Genomic DNA, 21,587 nt, shown 5'->3' on the forward strand with positions numbered 1-21,587 from the left:
TGTTATGAATTAAACTCACCTGTAGTTTGAGTAGTTGTTTCACCTGGGGTAGTTGTAGTTGGAGTTGTTCCGCTTGTTAATGATGACAGTGGAGTAGTTCCGCTTGTTGAAGGAGTTGTACTACTTGGCGCCGTGGTAGTTGGAGTTGATCCACTTGTTACACTTGTAGATAAGGTTGTTTCACTTGGTATTACACTTGAGGGGGTAGTTACGCTTGGTGCAGTTGTTGGCGGCGTTGTTCCACTAGGTGCAGTTGTCGATGATGTTGTTCCACTTGGTGTTGTTGTTGGTTTTGCTGAGGTAGACAACAGAGTTGTTGTCAACAATGTTGTTGTACCTTCAGAAAATATCATTTGTCCATTTACTTTAAAATCACAAATATCAAACAAAGTTTATTAGCTCAGATATTAATAAGAAAGACTGTAAGTTCTTTATCGTCAAAGTGTCAGTCTCTCTGAATATTAGACACAAACATGGACAGAAAACAAAATAAAACTTTTAATTTTTGGTAGAAAGGATTAAAGTACTACAAATGAACCATTAAGGACAGTGAATACTACAGAAATTGAAAATTTTAATATTTTGTTGAAATATTTTCACCATTAATTAATAGGGATAGAGACCAAATGCAGTGTTTCAGTACAAACCTTTATGGATGAAGATAAAGTAACTAATTAGTAATCAAGGGAACCAAGGTTGTAGAGGTAATCAAAAGAATGTAATCCAGGGACAAAGACCAGACATGGAAAACAGACATACACAACAAAGAACAGAAAGTAACTAAAATCATACATACAAAGTAACAAAAGTAAATGAGGAACTCGGACTCCACTAAAAACTGAGAGCATGGACCAGATGCACCGGTAGGGTAAGCGTCCTCTGCTTTTCTAAAAAACCCCACCGAGTTGCTCATAAAAAGTCAAGTCCGGGGTAGACAAACGAGGAAAGGAAAACTATGACCCGTTGAATAAATCAGTTTTCATGGTGCTGATTGATACACAATAACGATCCACGAGTTCATGATGACGACCATAAAACTTCTGTAGTGATGACTTCAATCTTGTAGCAACATAACCCTGTTCCAGAAGCCTATTTGTTCTATGAGTTCAAGCGCGATACAAAAAGTGTGTATAGTTTCGGCAAGCTCTGGCATAACGTATGAGTGGTGATATGAACACTCCATACGCAGGAGCCGAAGGGATGTTGCCACAGATGAAAGGAAAGTTGACAATTCTGATTGAAAAGTCATCACGTTTGTCGTAAAGTTTGGTCAATAGTTTTCTTTACCATCGATTTCTAAGTGTAGGTCAAGATATAAATCTGACTTCACAGTGTCTGTAGTATCCTTTATCTCAAGTTATTTTGGGTAGATGCGATGTATCAAATCCCCGAAAGTAGGATTGTTTAAACATAATACGTCATCGATATAGCGGAAACTGAGATTGAGGGATCTAGCCAAACGATATTCTTTCTTTCTGATCAGATCAGCTATAAAGTCAGCCTCATAAGAGTAAAGGAATAGGTCAGCAAGAAAAGGAGCACAATTTGTTCCCATTGGAATGCCGACCGTTTGTTGAAAAATACGTACAACACATTGGACAAATATGTTATCCTCTGTATAATGGGAAGATGATTTGTAATTATTTCTTACAAAGTATGAGGAATCTCTACCAAAAACTACAGCTATAAAGTCAGCCTCATAAGATTGAAGGAAAAGGTCAGCAAGTAAAGGAGCACAATTTGTTCCCATTGGAATGCCGACCGTTTGTGAGTTTTAAACGTGCGAAAATAGGAACTCAAAATAAGGTGACGAAGAACGAACACTAAGTACCCTAAGGCACTGTAAACCGTTGGAAATGCCATCAAAGTGTTTTAAGAAACTCTGGAAAAAATTGGGCAGGGGTCCCCGTATGCCCTGCTATTCCAACGGTCTGAGGGGGCATTAGCACAGTGCTGATTTGCAAAAAAAAATACAATAAAGTTAAATCATGGCTATCCAACATTTTCAATATCACCATTCATCTCTTCATATCAGAAGACGATGCTTATTATATGAACCAATTATCGCTGAAATCAGAGCAAGTATAAAAATTAGAGGGAAAATGGCCGCTCAGGACGATATTCCTTCATCTCCATTCAACTAAGAAACACCTAGTTTCCTAAAGGAGGAATCTGAGCAACTGGTGAAAATGGTCGTAAGACGGCAGCCATTTTGAGAATGGCCGTCTTGAAAATAATTTCAATACTGCCAGTCAACTTAGAATATAATGTTTATCTTATGCGTATCTTTCATTTTCGTTATTCTCCTATAGTTAAGGAAAACATAGCAAAAAAAACAAAACATTTTGATCCATATGTTCTTTTTTACTAACGAAAGCCATGTTTTTTTTGATTGATGAAAAATTTTAAATGTGGAAGTCACCCTAAAAAATATGCCAACAGAGAGTTGTACACATTAAAAGGACAAAAAAAAATTGTTTCAGGGGCCATAAATCCTACAACAGAGAACAAATCATTTTGAAAATTTCGGCGAAGGTCCGTCTCTTGGGGGTGAACAATATTACTCTCCATCAGAATTTTGCTAAATTCAACGGCTTCTGAGTTATTTGCAAAAAACTGTATTTCGACCCCTGTTTTATTTCAATAACAGAAGTCATGTTTTTTCCCCAATAAAATATCCAAACAGACATTTTGTGCAGAATACCCTACGAAACAGTAACACTAACTTTCATTAAATTCTGTACGGTGGATTGAGAAGATTTTTAAACGTGTTAATATCAAAAATTGCAAAAATCATCGAAAAAAGGGCAATTACTCCAACAGGGTTCAACAGGTTTTCACCACAATTACATCACAGATAGATCTCATCATGGTGAACATTCTTACCCAAGTAAAAATTTGATTAATTCTAACTGTTTTAGAGATATATGCAAAAAACTGACCCCAGTGTTCTTTTTTTTAGAAACGGCTGCGATGTATTTTACCAGATCAAAATTCCAAACGGTCCTTTTGTGCAGAATACTCTAAGGAACAACCATGTAAAATGCCATCCAAATCCATTCAGTAGTTTCTGATGAAGAATTATTAACGACGACGGCGACAGACGTCGACAATGACGACGGATGCCAATTGGTGGCAATAGCTTACATGACCTATGGCTAAAAATGGAAATTTGATGTTTATGGCCATACAATTTAAGGAGTCATGCATAGAAGCAAGTTCATAGGATATTGGAAAGGTATCTTAATTTGTCATTTTATTATCAAGTATAAATGGTATTAGTTAGGATGACCCATGCTTAATTTAATCATTAATCCCTTTTATTTTAAACAATAAGTGTATCTTACCTTTTTTTACACACACACACACACACACACACACACACTATATGATAACTTACCTACAGGTTCAAAACATGCTTTGATTACAACATTACTAATTGTTGGCACCTGTTTTTCATCTTCAGGTTCGATGTTTAATACAATTTTGTTGCCAGGTTTTCCTTTTAGATTGATTGGTTCAGTAAAAGCATCCACCTGGCAATAAATTACATGTTTACTGAACATACTGTATAACTCTTTTAGGAATGTATCTTATATGTACTGAACAAATCGAAGTATCAAAGCAATGAATACATTTAATTATGCGATGAGAGTGATCAAGCGTCGACTTTGAACGATCGGAATGTTAAGCATTTGATAATGGCAGTTAATGTCGATAAAAAACATTTCAAACATTTATTGTAAGAAAGACAAGCAAGATGCATTAATTTTACAAAAAGCTTACAAAACTTTGTTTATCAGGTGTGAGTTTGAGTTTGTAATTCAAGCGATGGTCCTTTGAAAATCATGCTAATTGATATATAAAGTACTTGGACGTTTTCTTCCTGTTCTCATCCATACGGTTCATCATGCACAAATCGTATTCTTATATGATTTAAAATGTTTTTCCTTCGTAACTGTTAATTACTTTCATGAACCTTTCGTCAACAAGTTTTGTATTTCACCAAGGTAAACTGTAATTGTATATTCTTGTAGTCATATATAAAAATGTTCATTAATGACAGGATGTATCAAAGCAAGAACGTTTTTTACGTGATTCAAACCCTACCTCTTAATGCAAACAGAACGAAAAGAAATCATGATAATGAATTACTTACACTAAACGTATCCACAGGTGTGTCATCCTGAAGTACGGTGATGGTCACTGATTCTACGTTTTCTTCATCCAAGCTAATAGTGTACAGTTCTGATGTATCATCTTCATCATTCAGTTTAAAAATTAAGGTAGGATTTTCATCACCGTCTGATGGACTCCATCCCACAGGTTTTTGAGAGTCACTTGGTTCATCGCCAGGAGCATTGGACGAGGACTGTACTGTTACATCGGCTGGATCTGATCCATCTAGCATTACTTTAGCACATACTAAAATAATTCATTTCATTGTTTCAATATGTCCTCATATGCAAGTTCAAGCTAGGATTTTTTTTGCTAGACTTCAAGAGACACAACAAATACGACTTTTTCAGTCTTTATATTGTCAGTTTCGTACTCATGGTATGATTAAAATGTAAACTTTTTTTTCAAATAATGGAATGGTTTTCCTTTCATGCAAGAGCGCGTTATTATATAAACAATTAAATGATCAAATAAAGTCGTTGTAAAACACTTACATCTAGGCAAAGGTACTGAAATGAATCTAAATGAGATACTTGATATTTTCTTTTCTATCTACTCCTTGAATGAAATATCATTGTTTTAACATGAACATTCTTCTTTTTTGTTTTGGAATGAGTTTATATTAATTGTTTTTGATATATGTATACCTGTTGTTGGCGTGGTTGTTTCACTCGGTGTAGATGTAGTTGGGGTCGTTTGGCTTGCTGCAGTTGTAGATGGAGTTGTTCCGCTTGGAACACCTGTAGAAGGAGTTGTGCTACTTGGTGCAGTAGTAGATGGGGTTGATCTACTTGTGATGCTAACAGATAAAGTTGTTTCACTTGGTATAACACTTGAAGGGGTTGTTTGGCTTGGTGCAGTTGTAGAAGGCGTTGTTCCACTTGGTGAAGTTAATGGAGTTGTTCTGCTTGGTGTTGGTTTGGTTGTGGTAGACATTATTTTTGTTGTCAATAACGTTGTTGTACCTAAATTTATCTGACATCTTTTATCATGTTAATAAGTGAGCATTTTAGAATACAGTCCTGAAAGCGAATGCAACCTTTTCCTATATTATTAATACATGTGTTTTTACATTGGACCAACAATATATTGAAGGTATATAATAGTGATCCAAGGAAGAAAAAAATGGTCCGAGACAAGGCAGGTGACTATTACAGCTATCTTCCAATGGCCATTGTTACTGACCGAGGGCATATAACTGGTCTATAATGAAGAAAACATATTTTCATACATTTATTAACCAATTTAAATACGATTGTTGGCCTTATTAGTCAACATGTACATGGTGTTTTAGTAATGACAATATTTTTTTCTAAATACTCAAAATTAAAATGGCAAAATAATTCAGTTTAGTTTACTTCTGTGTGATGTTGACAGGAAATTATATTTATAAACTGAATTTGACATCCCTACACTCGGACTGTCTTTATTTACTCAATGATGTACCAAAGCCTATTTTTAGAAATAACTGGTTAAATCTATAATGGTCGGCAAGGAAAAAAATGCACAGCATGTTGTTATAAAAACCAAGCATAATAAACCATGAGTGTAAAACATTCACAAATTAATCAAGTTACTCTTGAGGAAGTTTTACTGTTTGTAAATTGGACTTTAATGCACATTCGTTGTACACAAAATTTAACTAGGTTACCTAGTCAATCTCCGGGTATGAATTTAACAATTGACCCATTGATTGTTTTTCCGGACGCGTCAATAAAAAAAAACTAATCGTTCATCAAATTCACTATTCATTATTTGAAAAAATAACGAACCTCATAAGATGATAAATTTTATTTACCGATCATGCATTCACTTCATAGCATAACGACAGTTTTTAACTGTTGGTCAAATAATTGGATTCTTACCTACAGGTTCAAAGCTGTTTTTAACAGTTTTTTACTGTTTGTCAAATAATTGGATTCTTACCTACAGGTTCAAAGCAAGCTTTAATCACGACATTACTGATTGTTGGAACTTGTTGTTCATCTTCAGGTTCAATACCCAGAACAATTTTGTTTCCAGGCAATCCTTTCAAATTGATTGGTTCAGTGAAATCATCGACCTAGTAATGAAATATATTTCATATTAAATGAACAGAGCATAATCGTTTCCCTCACTAGTGGAGAAAAGAAAAGACAAAAATAAAATTATATCCAACACGATTGACGAGGACAGCTACTATTTTCAATGTTAGAAATTACACATCTATACTTATGAGAATTCAAAATCATTCGTAAAACTATTGCTTACTTTAATGATAAAAAAGAAAGCAAACAAATTGCAAATAATTTGCAAGACACGTCGTCCCCTGTACTACAGTGATGTAGACAAGGTATTAACAGTAACTGTATTGAACGGTGTATCATCCTGTACAGTACTGCGATTTGGACCAGGTATTTACAGTAACTGTATCGCAGTTGTGCCATCCTGTAGTACGGTGATATGGACCAGATTTTTACAGTTAATGTATTGAACAAGTGTATGTTCCAGTGGTATTATGATTGGCAACAAGTATTTACAGAAAATGTAGCGACAAGTGTTTCATCCTGTACTAAGGTGATTAGGACTAGGTAGTTAAGATAATTGTATCTTCATGTCTGTATTCCTATTGTACCGTAATTGGGACCAAGAACTAATAGTAAATGTATCAACATGTGCCATTCTATAGGACGGTGAATGGGACCAGGTATTTACAGTTAATGTATCAACAGTTGTCATTCTGTAGTACGGTGAATGGTACCAGGTATTAATAGTTGATGTATCAACAGGTGTCATTCTGTAGTACGTTGAATAGGACCAGGTATGTACAGTTAATGTATCAACAGGTGTCATTCTGTAGTACGTTGAATAGGACCAGGTATGTACAGTTAATGTATCAACAGGTGTCATTCTGTAGTACGGTAAAAGGGACCGGATATGTACATTAAATGAATCAACATGTGTCACTCTGTAGTACAGTGAATGGGACTAGATGTTTACAGTTAATGTATCAACAGGTGTCATTCTGTAGTACGGTGAAAGGCACCAGGTATTTATAGTTAATATATCAACAGGTGTCATTCTGTAGTACGGTGAATGGGACCAGGTATTTACAGTTAATGTATCAATAGGTGTCATTCTGAAGCATGGTGAAGGGACCAGGTGTTTACATTAAATGAATCAACATGTGTCATTTTGTAGTATGGTGAATGGACTAGGTATTTACAGTAAATGTATTTATAGTTAATGTATCAACAGGTGTCATTCTGTAGTACGATGAATAGGACAAGGTACTTACATAATGTATCACCATGTGTCATTCTGTAGAACGATGAATGGCACCAGTTATTTACATTAAATAAATCAACAGGTGTCATTTTGTAGTGCGGTAATTGGGACCAGGTACTAACAGTAAGTGTTTTGACATGTGTATTATCTTGTAGTTTGATGACTAAGACAAACCACTTACAGTAAATGTATCAACAGGTGTGTCATCCTGAAGTACGGTGATAGTAACTGATTCTACATTATCCTCATCAAGGCTGATAGTGTACAGCTCTGATGTATCATCTTCATCATTTAATTTATAAATCAAAGTAGGATTATCATCACTGTTTGAGGGGCTCCATCCCTCGGGCTTTTGAGAGTCGCTTGGTTCGTCACCGGGAGCATTGGATGACGATTGTACTGTAACATCCGCAGGATCAGATCCATCTAACATCACCTTGGCACATACTAAAATTAAATTGCTTTCAAAATACAACGTCAATCACACATGAGTTAAACTTCTGTGGCCCTTTTTACAAAAAACGTAGTGTAAAATTAGTCGTTAGTTATGACGTCATAGTAAATTAAAGTATTGTGACGTCATAACATACCACTAGTTTTACTCTTACGATTTTTGTGTGAAAAGGACCACTGTATTAGTATGGATACATAAACAAAATCAATATTAAATAATATCTCATAAATAAAAACTGTCGGTCTGTGCTATTTGAGAAATATGATAGAAAATTTTATATTTCAACACTTTAGAGCCAACATTCTGACAAAATTGAATATATCTCATCAGTTCGTGTATTTATAAGCTAAACACCTTTAAGTAGAAAGTATAGACCATTTAATGCCCCTAAACCTGCGAAATGTAAGAGTATAGTTTTTAGATAAAGATTGTTGAGTTATTAGGTTTATCAAATAACCCGTCATTGAAATTTGCAGTATTCCAGAATTTAAAACCCCATATACGCTAAGACTTCATTGTACATGGTAGGACGTCTTGGTGCTGGATATGGCATTCTATTTCGATTTTTGTTTTGTTTTGTTTACTTAAGAAATTAATTACGAAAAGTCCATTTTATCATTGTTTTACCACGGGCTGGCAATTTATTTCGCGTTATTTTAAATAACGACATAAATGACCAGTCTGTGGTAAAACAATGATAAAATGAAGTTTCCGTGATTTATTCTGATTCTAATAGGGCTAGGTTCTTCGTATTTTTGAATAGACACAGCCCATGTGTTTCACGAAATATTGGTCATGAGTTTATCACTTTTTTACCATGACTGTGGTCTAAAGAGCTGTGAAGTACGCCAAATCAGAATTCTTATATGCAAAATAATTTTAGATATAGATCTTTCTTTGTATTTAATTATAATGACATACACAACGTATACAGCGTACAAAAATTGGCAATATTCGTATGATTTGTATTTTTGAATTCAAAACATATTGACGAAATCCTGATTTAACAAACCTGTAGTTGGAGTAGTTGTTTCACTTGGTGTAGATGTTGTCACAAAGGTTGTTGTACCTAAAAGAATAACATGCCTGTATACTCACATGTCAGTAAAGGGTGTCTAAACTTAATTTGTGTGCAAATAGCTTTCGATAATGTTTATTAATGTTCAGGTTGTGCCATATGATTCATAGTATAAACCTTGTTGATAAGACTCTATCTATTTTTCGTGCTATTTTAATCTAATGAAACTTAAATTAAAATAACTTACCTACAGGTTCAAAGCAAGCTTTAATGACAACATTACTAATTGTTGGGGTTAACTGTTCATCTTCAGGTTCTATATCCAATACAATTTTGTTACCAGGCAATCCTTTCAGATTGATTGGTTCAGTAAAATCGTCAACCTGGTTATAAAATGTTTCAAATTTAACATTCACAATCATGCAATTTTAGTAACTGCATCATTACTACAGCTTTAACAATTTTAAGGATAAATCGTGTAGAACATCTGATTGTAAAAATCTCTTGCAAATGTTTTTTTTTAATAATTTGAAATCCTCTAGCATGATCTATAAATTGATGAATTCATGTTAAAGTAAAATAGATCTATATATTTACACGATTTATTATAATTTGATGTCTAAAATCTAATAGACCAGGAACTCACAGTAAATGTAGCGACTTACAGTGAATGTATCCACAGGTGTGTCATCCTGAAGTACGGTGATGGTCACTGATTCTACATTATCTTCATCAAGGCTGATTGTGTACAGTTCTGATGTATCATCTTCATCATTCAGTTTATAAATCAATGTAGGATTATCATCACTGTCTGATGGGCTCCATCCCTCGGGCTTTTGAGAGTCGCTTGGTTCGTCACCAGGAGCATTGGATGATGACTGTACTGTAACATCCGCAGGGTCTGATCCATCTAACATTACCTTAGCACATTCTAAAAAAGTTATTAATCTAAACAAACACATGCAAATACATTTCAAGCTTCAACAAAACAAATGAGTTCATATTTACAGTTAATATTTTATGTAATAGAAGGCAGCCATTTTTTCATTAGTTTAGAATTAGTGATTTAAGGAGGTAGACCTAGTTTAGTGACACAACTCTTAAAAAATCATTGGAACGTTTGTATTCAGCATTTTACATCAATCTTTTGTAAGCATCAAATTAACTTTTTTCATTTTATGCTGCTTCAAGCTTGAGAGGCTTTCGTAAAATTGAATATGATACAAACATATCACCGATTTCATGAGTTATGTCCCTTACCCTAGGTCCACCTTCGTATTTTTTTTTTTTTTTTTGGCAATAAACCTAACAATCATCACTTAAAACAACTTACCGTAGGTCTACCTACTTATTTTGTTGTTGTTGTTGTTGTTTTTTTTTTGTTTTTTGTTTTGTTGTTTTTTTTGTTGTTAATTTTGGCAATAAATATAACATTCGTCACTTAAAATAAATATAGCTTTAAACCAGCTATACTCGTTCTGTATTCGGAATTAGTATGTCCGTTCTTCTTTAAGATTTTCTTCTGCGTTGTACGTGTACAGCTTGCCAGGAGGTCAAGAAAACTTTGTAGTTTAACATCAGCAGGTTGTTTTCCAGTGTTGATTAGCAAGATGGTTCCATTGCATCAGATTCCAATATTGATCCAAGGTGACGAGAAAAGAGCAGTGTTTTCTAAATCATCATGGTACGTTCCAAAGAAGAGCCGTAAATGGCCATATCATTAGCCGCTTTATCAAGCTTCTTCTATTTCTTTGCGTCAATATGGTTATCAAACAAACCAACTTTTCTGAGGGACCGTCACCGAAAAAGTGTCGAAAATTACCACACTAACTACTGGAGGGGAATTTCCCAAAAATGAATTCAAAGAACTCAACTAACGTATTATTATATCAAAAATGAGAATAAGTAAATGGGTTTTGTCTTAAATCATTTTAAAATAAATGTTCATTCTGAAATTGTTAACTATTTTGGTTGGAAAATGTTATCCAAATTTATTAAAATGTTATAAAGAGATAAAGAGCGCTACTTTATCTAAAATTAAGAAAAAAAGATTAACGAGGTTGATATTTCAATGTTTACATGCTGGTCATACACAACTGTTTGTATTAGCCGAACGAATGCAATTTTTTTTTTACAAAATCACAGCATTCCAAAGGGTATAGGTACACTAAATTCGGTTATTTTGAATGTATCTAAAAATGAGCATCTTCTTAACAGTAAGCAGAAAACTGTTTTGATTTATTTTCAATTTGCCTTTAATTGATAAATATAATAAATACCCTGTACTTATTTTAGGTCTAGAGTAGAAAAACAAAAATAGTCGAACCATTATTCGAAAATTCTTTTGTATTATTTTAAATGTATTTGAACGTAAGCAAACAGAACACATTTAACTTTACCGAACCAAGTAGCACTCCACATAAGAATCATGCAAACTCTGATTCATGGTTGGAAAGCATACATATTATTATTTTTTATATTTTGTTTAAAATGTCATAGTAAACAGAAAGTAATATGTGGCTTTTCTTATAACCCTTGTTCAATGGAAACTGTTGGATGTTTAACGTCGATATCTCCTTAGAGCAGATAGTTTGGAATGATTGGTTATACATTTCAATATATAGACCTATAAAGCAACTTAATAACGAAAATTAAAATGTGTAGCCTTTTGTGGGGTGTATCACTTTTTACAGAATTTGAGTGATTCTTACAAAAACTACTACCTAAATCCATTAAGGAGCTCGATTTACTCAGGTTTTACTGTATATCAAAGTTAAAACAAGGGGAAATCGGTGGAATAAAAAAACAATTCCAGGAACAGCACAGGGTTAACAAACAAAAGTCACGTTGAACAGGAATTTCAAAGTATACAATAGACTAAATCAGGAAATGTTTATTTTCTTAATTTGAAAAGTAACATGGTTTCCGATTGGATAAAGAAAAGTGTCAATCGTCTAAAAGACCAAATTTTGTCAAGTGACTTTTGCATCATCGGCGTTTTTTGATGATGTAATCGTTAAACTTTGATATTTTGATATTAAAAGAGACAATTATAAGGAATGGATGTTCTATTTTTTAAATAATCTCAACTCGACTGTGCTCATTTGAAAATAACCTACTATTTAGGCTATGTAGTGAGCACTACGTGATTGGGGTTACTTCTTCATAGACAAAAATTAAACAGTCATTCAATCAAGAAATTTTATTTTTCTTATATAAATGTTGTTTATATAATTCACAAGTTATCTTTTATATTCCACAAAAAGATAATGAGTGAACTTACATATGCTGATAACCCATTGATACACGGTAGACCATGCATTCGTTTAACATAAAGATTAAGAAGTACAGAAGTTATTTAAATAATCTTTACGCAATATTCCAACTTAAGGACGCTCAATAAAAATCATAAAGGCAGACTTCTTCTACTTTTATATCCGTTTATTGGAACCTTGTTTTGAAAGCTGTCACTAACCAGCTCGTATAAAGCTTCTTAGATTCTAAATACAGAGGTATATTACCACTGAGACATATTGTTGACAGTCCACATTTTAATCGCAAAGGATCACGCTTGTTAGTAATTCAAAATATACTTTTTAGTGGCAGATTGTTAAGTTCAGCAAAGAATATTGGTTTCTTAAAAGACCTCAAGTCTAGTATGAGAAAAACTGTAATCTGCTTCGCATTAAATATAATTCGTTCTCCATGATACAACTCTAAAAACTAATAATTTAAATTGTTCATCATTTTCATAGAGAAAATGAAGCATTAACTTACATTTGATATATTATGTCTTGGGGCATAGATTTATATTAATTTTTCAATTTAGGTATATTTAGTATCTTAGCTTTCCGCAAATGTTCTTTCAAGTATTATTCATTTTTTGTCAGAAACATAATATATCATATACAGTAAGAGAAACATTAACAAACCTGTTGTTGTGGACAACACGGTAGTAGTACCGGTTGTAACTGTCTTTGTCGGTGTGGTTGTTGAAATACTAGGTGTTGTAACAACACTTGAAAAAACACTTGTGCTGGTTGTTGGTGCGGTGGAAACAGTTGGGCCAGTTGTGGCTGAAGTAGTTCCAGTACCAGATGTGCCAGTTGTTGGTACGGTAGAACTTGTTTGACCTGTTGTAGTGCCAGATGTGCCAGTCGTGACTACAGTAGAGACTGTTGGACCTGTTGTGGTTGCTGTAGTACCAGTACCAGATATGCCAGTTGTTGGTACGGTAGAGACTGTTGAGCCAGTTGTTGCTGCCGTAGAACCAGTGCCAGATGTACCAGTTGTTACTACGGTAGAGACTGTTTGGCTTGTTGTGGTTGCTGTAGTACCAGTACCAGATATGCCAGTTGTTGGTACGGTAGAGACTGTTGAGCCAGTTGTTGCTACCGTAGAACCAGTGCCAGATGTACCAGTCGTTACTACGGTAGAGACTGTTTGGCCTGTTGTGGCTGCAGTAGTACCAGTACCAGTACCAGTGCCAGATGTGCCACTTGTTGGTGCGGTAGAGACTGTTTGACCTGTTATGGCTGTGGTAGTACCAGTACCAGACGTACCAGTTGTTACTACGGTAGAGACTGTTGGACCTGTTGTGGTTGCTGTAGTACCAGTACCAGATGTGCCAGTTGTTGCTATGGTAGAGAGTGTTTGGCCTGTTGTGGCTGCAGTAGTACCAGTGCCAGATGTTCCAGTTGTTGCTATGGTAGAGAGTGTTTGGCCTGTTGTGGCTGCAGTAGTACCAGTGCCAGATGTTCCAGTTGTTGCTGCCGTAGTACCAGTACCAGTGCCAGATGTGCCAGTTGTTGGTTTGGTAGAGACTGTTGGTCCTGTTCTGACTGTCGTAGTACCAGATGTGCCAGTTGTTGCTGCCGTACTGCCAGTACCAGATGTGCCAGTTGTTACTACAGTAGAGACAGTTTGACCTGTTGTGGCTGCCGTAGTACCAGTACCAGATGTGCCAGTTGTTGCTACGTTAGAGACTGTCTGACCTGTTGTGACAGTGGTAGTACCAGTACCAGACGTACTAGTTGTTACTACAGTAGAGACTGTTGGACCTGTTGTGGTTATTGTAGTACCAGTACCAGATGTACCAGTTGTTACAACGGTAGAGACTGTTGGACCTGTTGTGGCTGCCATAGTACCAGTACCAGATGTGCCAGTTGTTGGTACTGTAAACACTGTTGAACTAGTTATTGCTGCAGTAGTACCAGATGTGCCAGTTGTTGGTACAGTAGAGACAGTTGGACCTGTTGGACCTGTTTTAGTACCTGTACCAGATGTACCAGTTGTTGCTACGGTAGAGACTGTTGAACCTGTTGTGGTTACATTAGTACCTGATATCTTAGTACGCATGAACATATAAACTTTGTGATATATAACTCTTTTAATAATTATTTAGAAGAAAGGAATATTGATATTGATGTTATTTTTTTAGAATCCACAACAGTGTTAAATCGTATTAAATCACGACAGTAAATGGATTATCGTTATTCATAACATCATAATCGTTGTTCATTCCTATTTAAAAAAAAGAGAGTGAAGAAAAAATTGTATTTATATAAATGCTATTGAGTTATGCTTTGTTGCTGTTGTTGTTGTTGTTTTTTTATATTTTTTGTTTTGTTTTGTTTTGTTATTTGTTTTTTTTTTTTTTTTTTTTTGTTTTTTTGTATTTGATTGTTAGTTTATTTGTGTTTATTTTTGTATTGTTTTGTGTCCGTTATATTTATTTTCATGTATATTTTAATCAATTCCACTTACAAAATTATGGTTTTTTTTTTGTTTTTTTTGTATTTGATTGTTAGTTTATTTGTGTTTATTTTTGTATTGTTTTGTGTCCGTTATATTTATTTTCATGTATATTTTAATCAATTCCACTTACAAAATTATGGGTTTTTTTTAAAAGTTTTGTATAGATTCTACAAATTTTAACAACGCTGAAAAAAATTTCATTAAGATAAACAAATGATACAGTGTATCCTGTTGTTTGTGTTTTAGTTGTTGAAGTATCTGATTTTGTTTCAAACCTAGAAGAAATAGTCAAACCTGTTGGGCCAGTCGTTGATACGGTAGATAAAGTAGAGACTGTTGATCCAGTTGTAGCCGCTGTAGTACCAGTTGTAACTGCTGTAGTACCAGTTGTAACTGCTGTAGTACCAGTTGTAGCTGCTGTAGTACCAGTTGAACCTGGTGTAGCTGCAGTTGAGCCAGGTGAACCTGTTGTAGCTGCTGTAGTACCAGTTGTAACTGCTGTAGTACCAGTTGTAGCTGCTGTAGTACCAGTTGAACCAGATGTTGATGCAGTAGAAATTGTAGGACCAGTTGTACTAGCTGTTCCAGATGTTGATACTGTTGACAACGTAGGACCTGTTGTTGCCGACGTTGTGCCAGTTGAACCAGTTGTAACTGCTGTACTACCAGTTGATCCAGTTGTAGCTGCTGTTGTACCAGTTGAACCTGGTGTAGCTGCTGTTGTACCAGTTGAACCAGTTGTAACTGCTGTAGTACCAGTTAATCCAGTTGTAGCTGCTGTACTACCAGTTGATCCAGTTGTAGCTGCTGTTGTACCAGTTGATCCAGTTGTAGCTGCTGTTGTACCAGTTGAACCTGGTGTAGCTGCTGTTGTACCAGTTGATCCAGTTGTAGCTGTTGTTGTACCAGTAGATCCTGTTGTAGCTGCTGTACTACCAGTTGATCCAGTTGTAGCTGCTGTACTACCAGTTGATCCAGTTGTAGCTGCTGTTGTACCAGTTGATCCAGTTGTAACTGCTGTTGTACCAGTTGATCCAGTTGTAACTGCTGTACTACCAGTTGATCCAGTTGTAGTTGCTGTTGTACCAGTTGATCCAGTTGTAACTGCTGTAGTACCAGTTGATCCAGTTGTAGCTGCTGTTGTACCAGTTGATCCAGTTGTAGCTGCTGTTGTACCAGTTGATCCTGTTGTAGCTGCTGTTGTACCAGTTGATTCAGTTGTAGCTGCTGTTGAACCAGTTGTACCAGTTGATGATACGGTAGATACTGTTGGACCAGTTGTAACTCCTGTAGTTCCAGTTGATCCAGTAGTGGCTGCTGTAGTACCAGTAGATCCAGTTGTAGCTGCTGTTGTACCAGTTGATCCAGTTGTCACTGCTGTACTACCAGTTGATCCAGTTGTAGCTGCTGTTGTACCAGTTGATCCAGTTGTAACTGCTGTAGTACCAGTTGATCCAGTTGTAGCTGCTGTTGTACCAGTTGATCCAGTTGTAGCTGCTGTTGTACCAGTTGATCCTGTTGTAGCTGCTGTACTACCAGTTGATCCAGTTGTAGCTGCTGTTGAACCAGTTGTACCAGTTGATGATACGGTAGATACTGTTGGACCAGTTGTAACTCCTGTAGTTCCAGTTGATCCAGTTGTGACTGCTGTAGTACCAGTAGATCCAGTTGTAGCTGCTGTTGTACCAGTTGATCCAGTTGTAACTGCTGTACTACCAGTTGATCCAGTTGTAGCTGCTGTTGTACCAGGGGATCCAGTTGTAACTGCTGTAGTACCAGTTGATCCAGTTGTAGCTGCTGTTGTACCAGTTGATCCAGTTGTAGCTGCTGTTGTACCAGTTGATCCAGTTGTAGCTGCTGTTGTACCAGATGAACCTGGTGTAGCTGCTGTTGTACCAGTTGATCCAGTTGTAGCTGCTGTTGTACCAGTTGATCCTGTTGTAGCTGCTGTTGTACCAGTTGATCCAGTTGTAGCTGCTGTTGAACCAGTTGTACCAGTTGATGATACGGTAGATACTGTTGGACCAGTTGTAACTCCTGTAGTTCCAGTTGATCCAGTAGTGGCTGCTGTAGTACCAGTAGATCCAGTTGTAGCTGCTGTTGTACCAGTTGATCCAGTTGTAACTGCTGTACTACCAGTTGATCCAGTTGTAGCTGCTGTTGTACCAGGGGATCCAGTTGTAACTGGTGTAGTACCAGTTGATCCAGTTGTAGCTGCTGTTGTACCAGTTGATCCAGTTGTAGCTGCTGTTGTACCAGTTGATCTTGTTGTAGCTGCTGTTGTACCAGTTGATCCAGTTGTAGCTGCTGTTGTACCAGTTGATTCAGTTGTAGCTGCTGTTGTACCAGTTGATCCAGTTGTAGCTGCTGTTGTACCAGTTGAACCTGGTGTAGCTGCTGTTGTACCAGTTGATCCAGTTGTAACTGCTGTACTACCAGTTGATCCTGTTGTAGCTGCTGTTGTACCAGTTGATCCAGTTGTAGCTGCTGTTGTACCAGTTGAACCTGGTGTAGCTGCTGTTGTACCAGTTGATCCAGTTGTAACTGCTGTACTACCAGTTGATCCTGTTGTAGCTGCTGTTGTACCAGTTGATCCAGTTGTAGCTGCTGTTGAACCAGTTGATCCTGTTGTAACTGCTGTAGTACCTGTTTGACCAGTAATTGTAACGGTAGAGACTGTGTGAACAGATGTTTGAGTTAGGCTTGGACAAGTGAAATTTAGAATTTGATACACTTAAAAATATCATTAAGAAAAAATAATGAATTTTGACGAAATTTTTTGAAAGAATTATCGAAATAATTAGTTTCAATTTGAGGTATTAATCATTTAATTACCGGTAGGACCTTTCTGTGTGTTTGTGTTTGTGTATGTTTTGATTTTTTTTACTTTTGATAAAAATTAATATATGATCTTTCCCCCCATTACTTAACAGTTTGAGGTTTAAATAAATATTTATACTCCGGTTGCTGCTGTTTCTAACTCAACAAAAAATCCCCGTCCCTTCCCTCCACTTCAAAGATAACTTTTTAGATATCAGGATATCTTTTAATAATTATTTAGAAGAAAGGAATATTGATATTGATGTTATTTTTTTAGAATCCACAACAGTGTAAAAACGTATTAAATCACAACAGTAAATGGATTATCGTTATTCATAACATTATAATAGTTGTTCATTCCTATTTAAAAAAAAGAGAGTGAAGAAAAAATTGTATTTAGATAAATCCTATTGAGTTATGTTTTGTTGCTGTTGTTGTTTTTTGTTTCATGTTTTTGTTTTGTTTTGTTTTGTTTTGTTATTTGTTTTTTTTTTTTTTTTTTTTTTTTTTTTTTTCTTTTTGTATTTGATTGTTAGTTTATTTGTATTTATTTTCGTATTGTTTTGTGTTCGTGGTATTCATTTTCATGTATATTTTAATCCATTCCACTTACAAATTATCGTTTTTTTTTTTTAAAGTTTTGTATAGATTCTACAAATTTTAACAACGCTGAACACAAATGCATTAAGATAAACAAATGATACAGTGTGTCCTGTTGTTTGTGTTTTAGTTGTTGAAGTATCTGATTTTGTTTCAAACCTAGAAGAAATAGTCGAACCTGTTGAGCCAGTCGTTGATACGGTAGATAAAGTAGAGACTGTTGAACCAGTTGTAATAGCTGTTGTACCAGTTGAACCAGTTGTAGCCGCTGTAGTACCAGTTGATCCTGTTGAAGCTGCTGTTGAGCCAGTTGAACCAGATGTTGATGCAGTAGAAATTGTAGGACCAGTTGTAGTAGCTGTGCCAGATGTTGATACTGTTGATACGGTTGAGACTGTTTGACCAGTTGTTGTAGCTGTTGTACTAGTTGACCCAGTTGAACCTGATGAAGTGATAGTTGAACCAGACGATGACACGGTAGACACCGTAGGACCTGTTGTTGCCGACGTTGTGCCAGTTGAACCTTGCGTAACTGCTGTTGTACCAGTTGAACCTGTTGTAGCTGTTGTTGGACCAGTCGATCCAGTTGTAACTGATGTAGTAACAGTTGATCCAGTTGTAACCACTGCTGTACCAGTTGAACCAGTAGTGGCTACTGTAGTACCAGTAGATCCAGTTGTAGCTGCTGTTGTACCAGTTGATCCAGTTGTAGCCGCTGTTGTACCAGTTGAAGCAGTAGTGGCTGCTGTTGTACCAGTTGATCCAGTTGTAGCTGCTGTTGTACCAGTTGATCCAGTTGTAGCTGCTGTTGTACTAGTTGATCCAGTTGTAACTGATGTAGTACCAGTTGATCCAGTTGTAGCTGCTGTTGTACCAGTTGAACTTGTTGTAGCTGCTGTTGTACCAGTTGAACCTGGTGTAGCTGCTGTTGTACCAGTTGATCCTGTTGTAGCTGCTGTTGTACCAGTTGATCCAGTTGTAGCTGCTGTTGTACTAGTTGAACCTGGTGTAGCTGCTGTAGTACCAGTTGATCCAGTTGTAGGTGCTGTTGTACCAGTTGATCCAGTTGTAGCTGCTGTTGTACCAGTTGATCCTGTTGTAGCTGCTGTTGTACCAGTTGAACCAGGTGTAGCTGCTGTTGTACCAGTTGATCCAGTTGTAACTGCTGTAGTACCAGTTGATCCAGTTGTAGCTGCTGTTGTACCAGTTGATCCAGTTGTAGCTGCTGTTGTACCAGTTGAACCTGGTGTAGCTGCTGTTGTACCAGTTGATCCAGTTGTAACTGCTGTACTACCAGTTGATCCTGTTGTAGCTGCTGTTGTACCAGTTGAACCTGATGTAGCTGCTGTTGTACCAGTTGATCCAGTTGTAACTGCTGTTGTACCAGTTGATCCAGTTGTGACTGCTGTACTACCAGTTGATCCAGTTGTAGCCGCTGTTGTACCAGTTGAACCAGTAGTGGCTTCTGTAGTACCAGTAGATCCAGTTGTAGCTGCTGTTGTACCAGTTGAACCTGGTGTAGCTGCTGTTGTACCAGTTGAACCTGGTGTAGCTACTGTTGTACCAGTTAATCCTGTTGTAGCTGCTGTTGTACCAGTAGATCCAGTTGTAGCTGCTGTTGTACCAGCTGAACCTGTTGTTGATACGGTAGATACTGTTGGACCAGTTGTAACTGATGTAGTTCCAGTTGATCCAGTAGTGGCTGCTGTAGTACCAGTTGATCCAGTTGTAACTGCTGTACTACCAGTTGATCCAGTTGTAGCTGCTGTTGTACCAGTTGAACCTGGTGTAGCTGCTGTTGTACCAGTTGAACCAGTTGTTGATACGGTAGACACTGTAGGACCAGAAGTAACTGTTGTTGAACTAGTTGAACCAGTTGTTCCTTTAGTTGTTGCTGTAGTTCCAGACGGACTTGTAGTTTCTGTGGTCGTTGTTTGTTCTGAAATTGAATAAAATGGTACAGTTGATTTGTATTTTTTTCTTATCTGTGTGGTTATCACCTTACAAAAGATTCAATTTCATTTTACTGTCAATGAAATGTTATATAATGATTCACTTGTGTCTTTGATAAATTAGATATTCAAGAATCGTTAAGTCAATATAAATATATATCACATATTTAGATTAAAATATACCTTTTTTGTGTATGCATTATGTGTTTGTTTAAACCCTATATCGTCTACTCAATATCACATACCTTATATTGCATACCCTATATCGCATCCCTTCACAGAACAAACTTGGAGTATGGATAAAATATATGATACAATGGGCATGAAATGTTAAAATCTGTATCACATGCTGTATCAACCCTCGACCTATATTAACCCTCGGGCCAGAAGTTAATGTATGAATAGACTTGGTAAGTACTTCATCACCAAAATCTAACGGGAAAATATTGCATCCACCTCTTGGAAGTTCTTGTCGATCTCTAAATTAAAACGCTACCCAGCCACAATATCTTCATATCTATCTTAAAATGATGAGCTGCCGTCAACGAAATAATGAGTACCAAAATGTAACCTAGCACTTTTTGCGAGTAAAGGGAAAACATTTTTAAAACTATGGGGAAATATATTTTTTCTGCGGACACTAGTATAAATATAAGAGCTAGAATAAATTTATATTAATGAGTTACAGACAGCGACATGATTAATTCATTGCTTGTAAGAAATGATAACTCACCAGTGAATGTAGTTTCTGTGAAGAAAGTTGTTGTAGCAGTGACAGTTTCAGTTGTTGTTTCCATTTTTGCTGATGTTATTATTTCTGTTGTTCCTAGAATGAAAGAAAACATCAAATAAGGACAAATTCCAGTGTGGTTCAAATATTAAAATTTTAGATTATTTCCTATTTAGTAGTAGTCCTTTTAAAAATCATACCAATTATGTATATGTGATACACTCCAAAGAAGGCTACACACTTTTATTCATTTTTTTTTAATTAAGTTGCTTTATTAATCTTTATGATGAAATGTATAATTTTTCATTCCAGTTTGTCTGCTCCACATTAAAAATCCAACTGTTTCTATTGTATTTTAGTGTCATTTACAGAGTTATCTCACATAACTTTGAATTCTGCAGTACATTTATATTTATCATATATTTTTTTATCTCCTTAGAACGAGGGTTATATGAAAAGCCATGCACATGTTAATTTCGGTTTGCTAAAACATTTTCAACAAAATATCAAAAATATGTAGGCTTTCCAACCATGAATTACATTTTGCATGATTCTTAGCTGGAGTGTTACTCAAAAGGTTACTTGAAACGAAATAATACATGCAACCAATTACTTCTAAAGATAATCCAAAATGGCAATCAACCATCTCTGAAGAAATCTGCAAAGATTTGTTTATTACTTTTGTCATTTTAAGACATAGTAAGCATACCTGTAGTTGGTTCTGTAGGCGTTGGAAAGCCTAAAAAATAAATTCACTCTATATTTTTTGCTTGTGTATATAACATTAATTTATTATGATTTAATACTACA

General features: G+C 35.9%; 2 protein-coding genes across 2 annotated transcripts in view; both read right to left on the minus strand.

The window, feature by feature from the left end:
* The window catches only part of LOC148611940 (uncharacterized), a 53,720-nt gene that overhangs the window by 29,171 nt on the left and 2,962 nt on the right, over positions 1 to 21,587 (minus strand). Inside the window, exons 4-16 of the mRNA XM_088595339.1 lie at positions 21,487 to 21,516; positions 20,781 to 20,873; positions 18,274 to 20,034; positions 14,970 to 17,321; positions 9,584 to 9,849; positions 9,166 to 9,301; positions 8,913 to 8,969; positions 7,628 to 7,893; positions 6,106 to 6,241; positions 4,827 to 5,144; positions 4,160 to 4,425; positions 3,401 to 3,536; positions 20 to 337 (exon numbers count right to left, since the gene is read on the minus strand). Coding sequence (XP_088451465.1) covers positions 20 to 337; positions 3,401 to 3,536; positions 4,160 to 4,425; positions 4,827 to 5,144; positions 6,106 to 6,241; positions 7,628 to 7,893; positions 8,913 to 8,969; positions 9,166 to 9,301; positions 9,584 to 9,849; positions 14,970 to 17,321; positions 18,274 to 20,034; positions 20,781 to 20,873; positions 21,487 to 21,516 — 6,135 coding nt within the window. The remainder of the gene's footprint in view (positions 1 to 19; positions 338 to 3,400; positions 3,537 to 4,159; positions 4,426 to 4,826; positions 5,145 to 6,105; positions 6,242 to 7,627; positions 7,894 to 8,912; positions 8,970 to 9,165; positions 9,302 to 9,583; positions 9,850 to 14,969; positions 17,322 to 18,273; positions 20,035 to 20,780; positions 20,874 to 21,486; positions 21,517 to 21,587) is intronic.
* Positions 10,281 to 14,540, minus strand: LOC148611941 (uncharacterized). The gene has a single exon (XM_088592961.1). The coding sequence runs from the start codon at positions 14,280 to 14,282 to the stop codon at positions 12,795 to 12,797; it is 1,488 nt and encodes a 495-aa protein (XP_088449087.1). The 5' UTR covers positions 14,283 to 14,540; the 3' UTR covers positions 10,281 to 12,794.

The sequence above is a fragment of the Perna viridis genome, chromosome 7 (assembly GCF_037379345.1).
Source record: "Perna viridis isolate PV_CMFRI_1.1 ecotype Kerala chromosome 7, ASM3737934v1, whole genome shotgun sequence".
In the NCBI taxonomy this organism is placed as follows: domain Eukaryota; kingdom Metazoa; phylum Mollusca; class Bivalvia; order Mytilida; family Mytilidae; genus Perna; species Perna viridis.

Excerpts from the sequence above, each read along its gene's own strand:
- LOC148611941 (XM_088592961.1), bottom strand. The coding sequence starts at position 14,282 with ATGTTCATGCGTACTAAGATATCAGGTACTAATGTAACCACAACAGGT.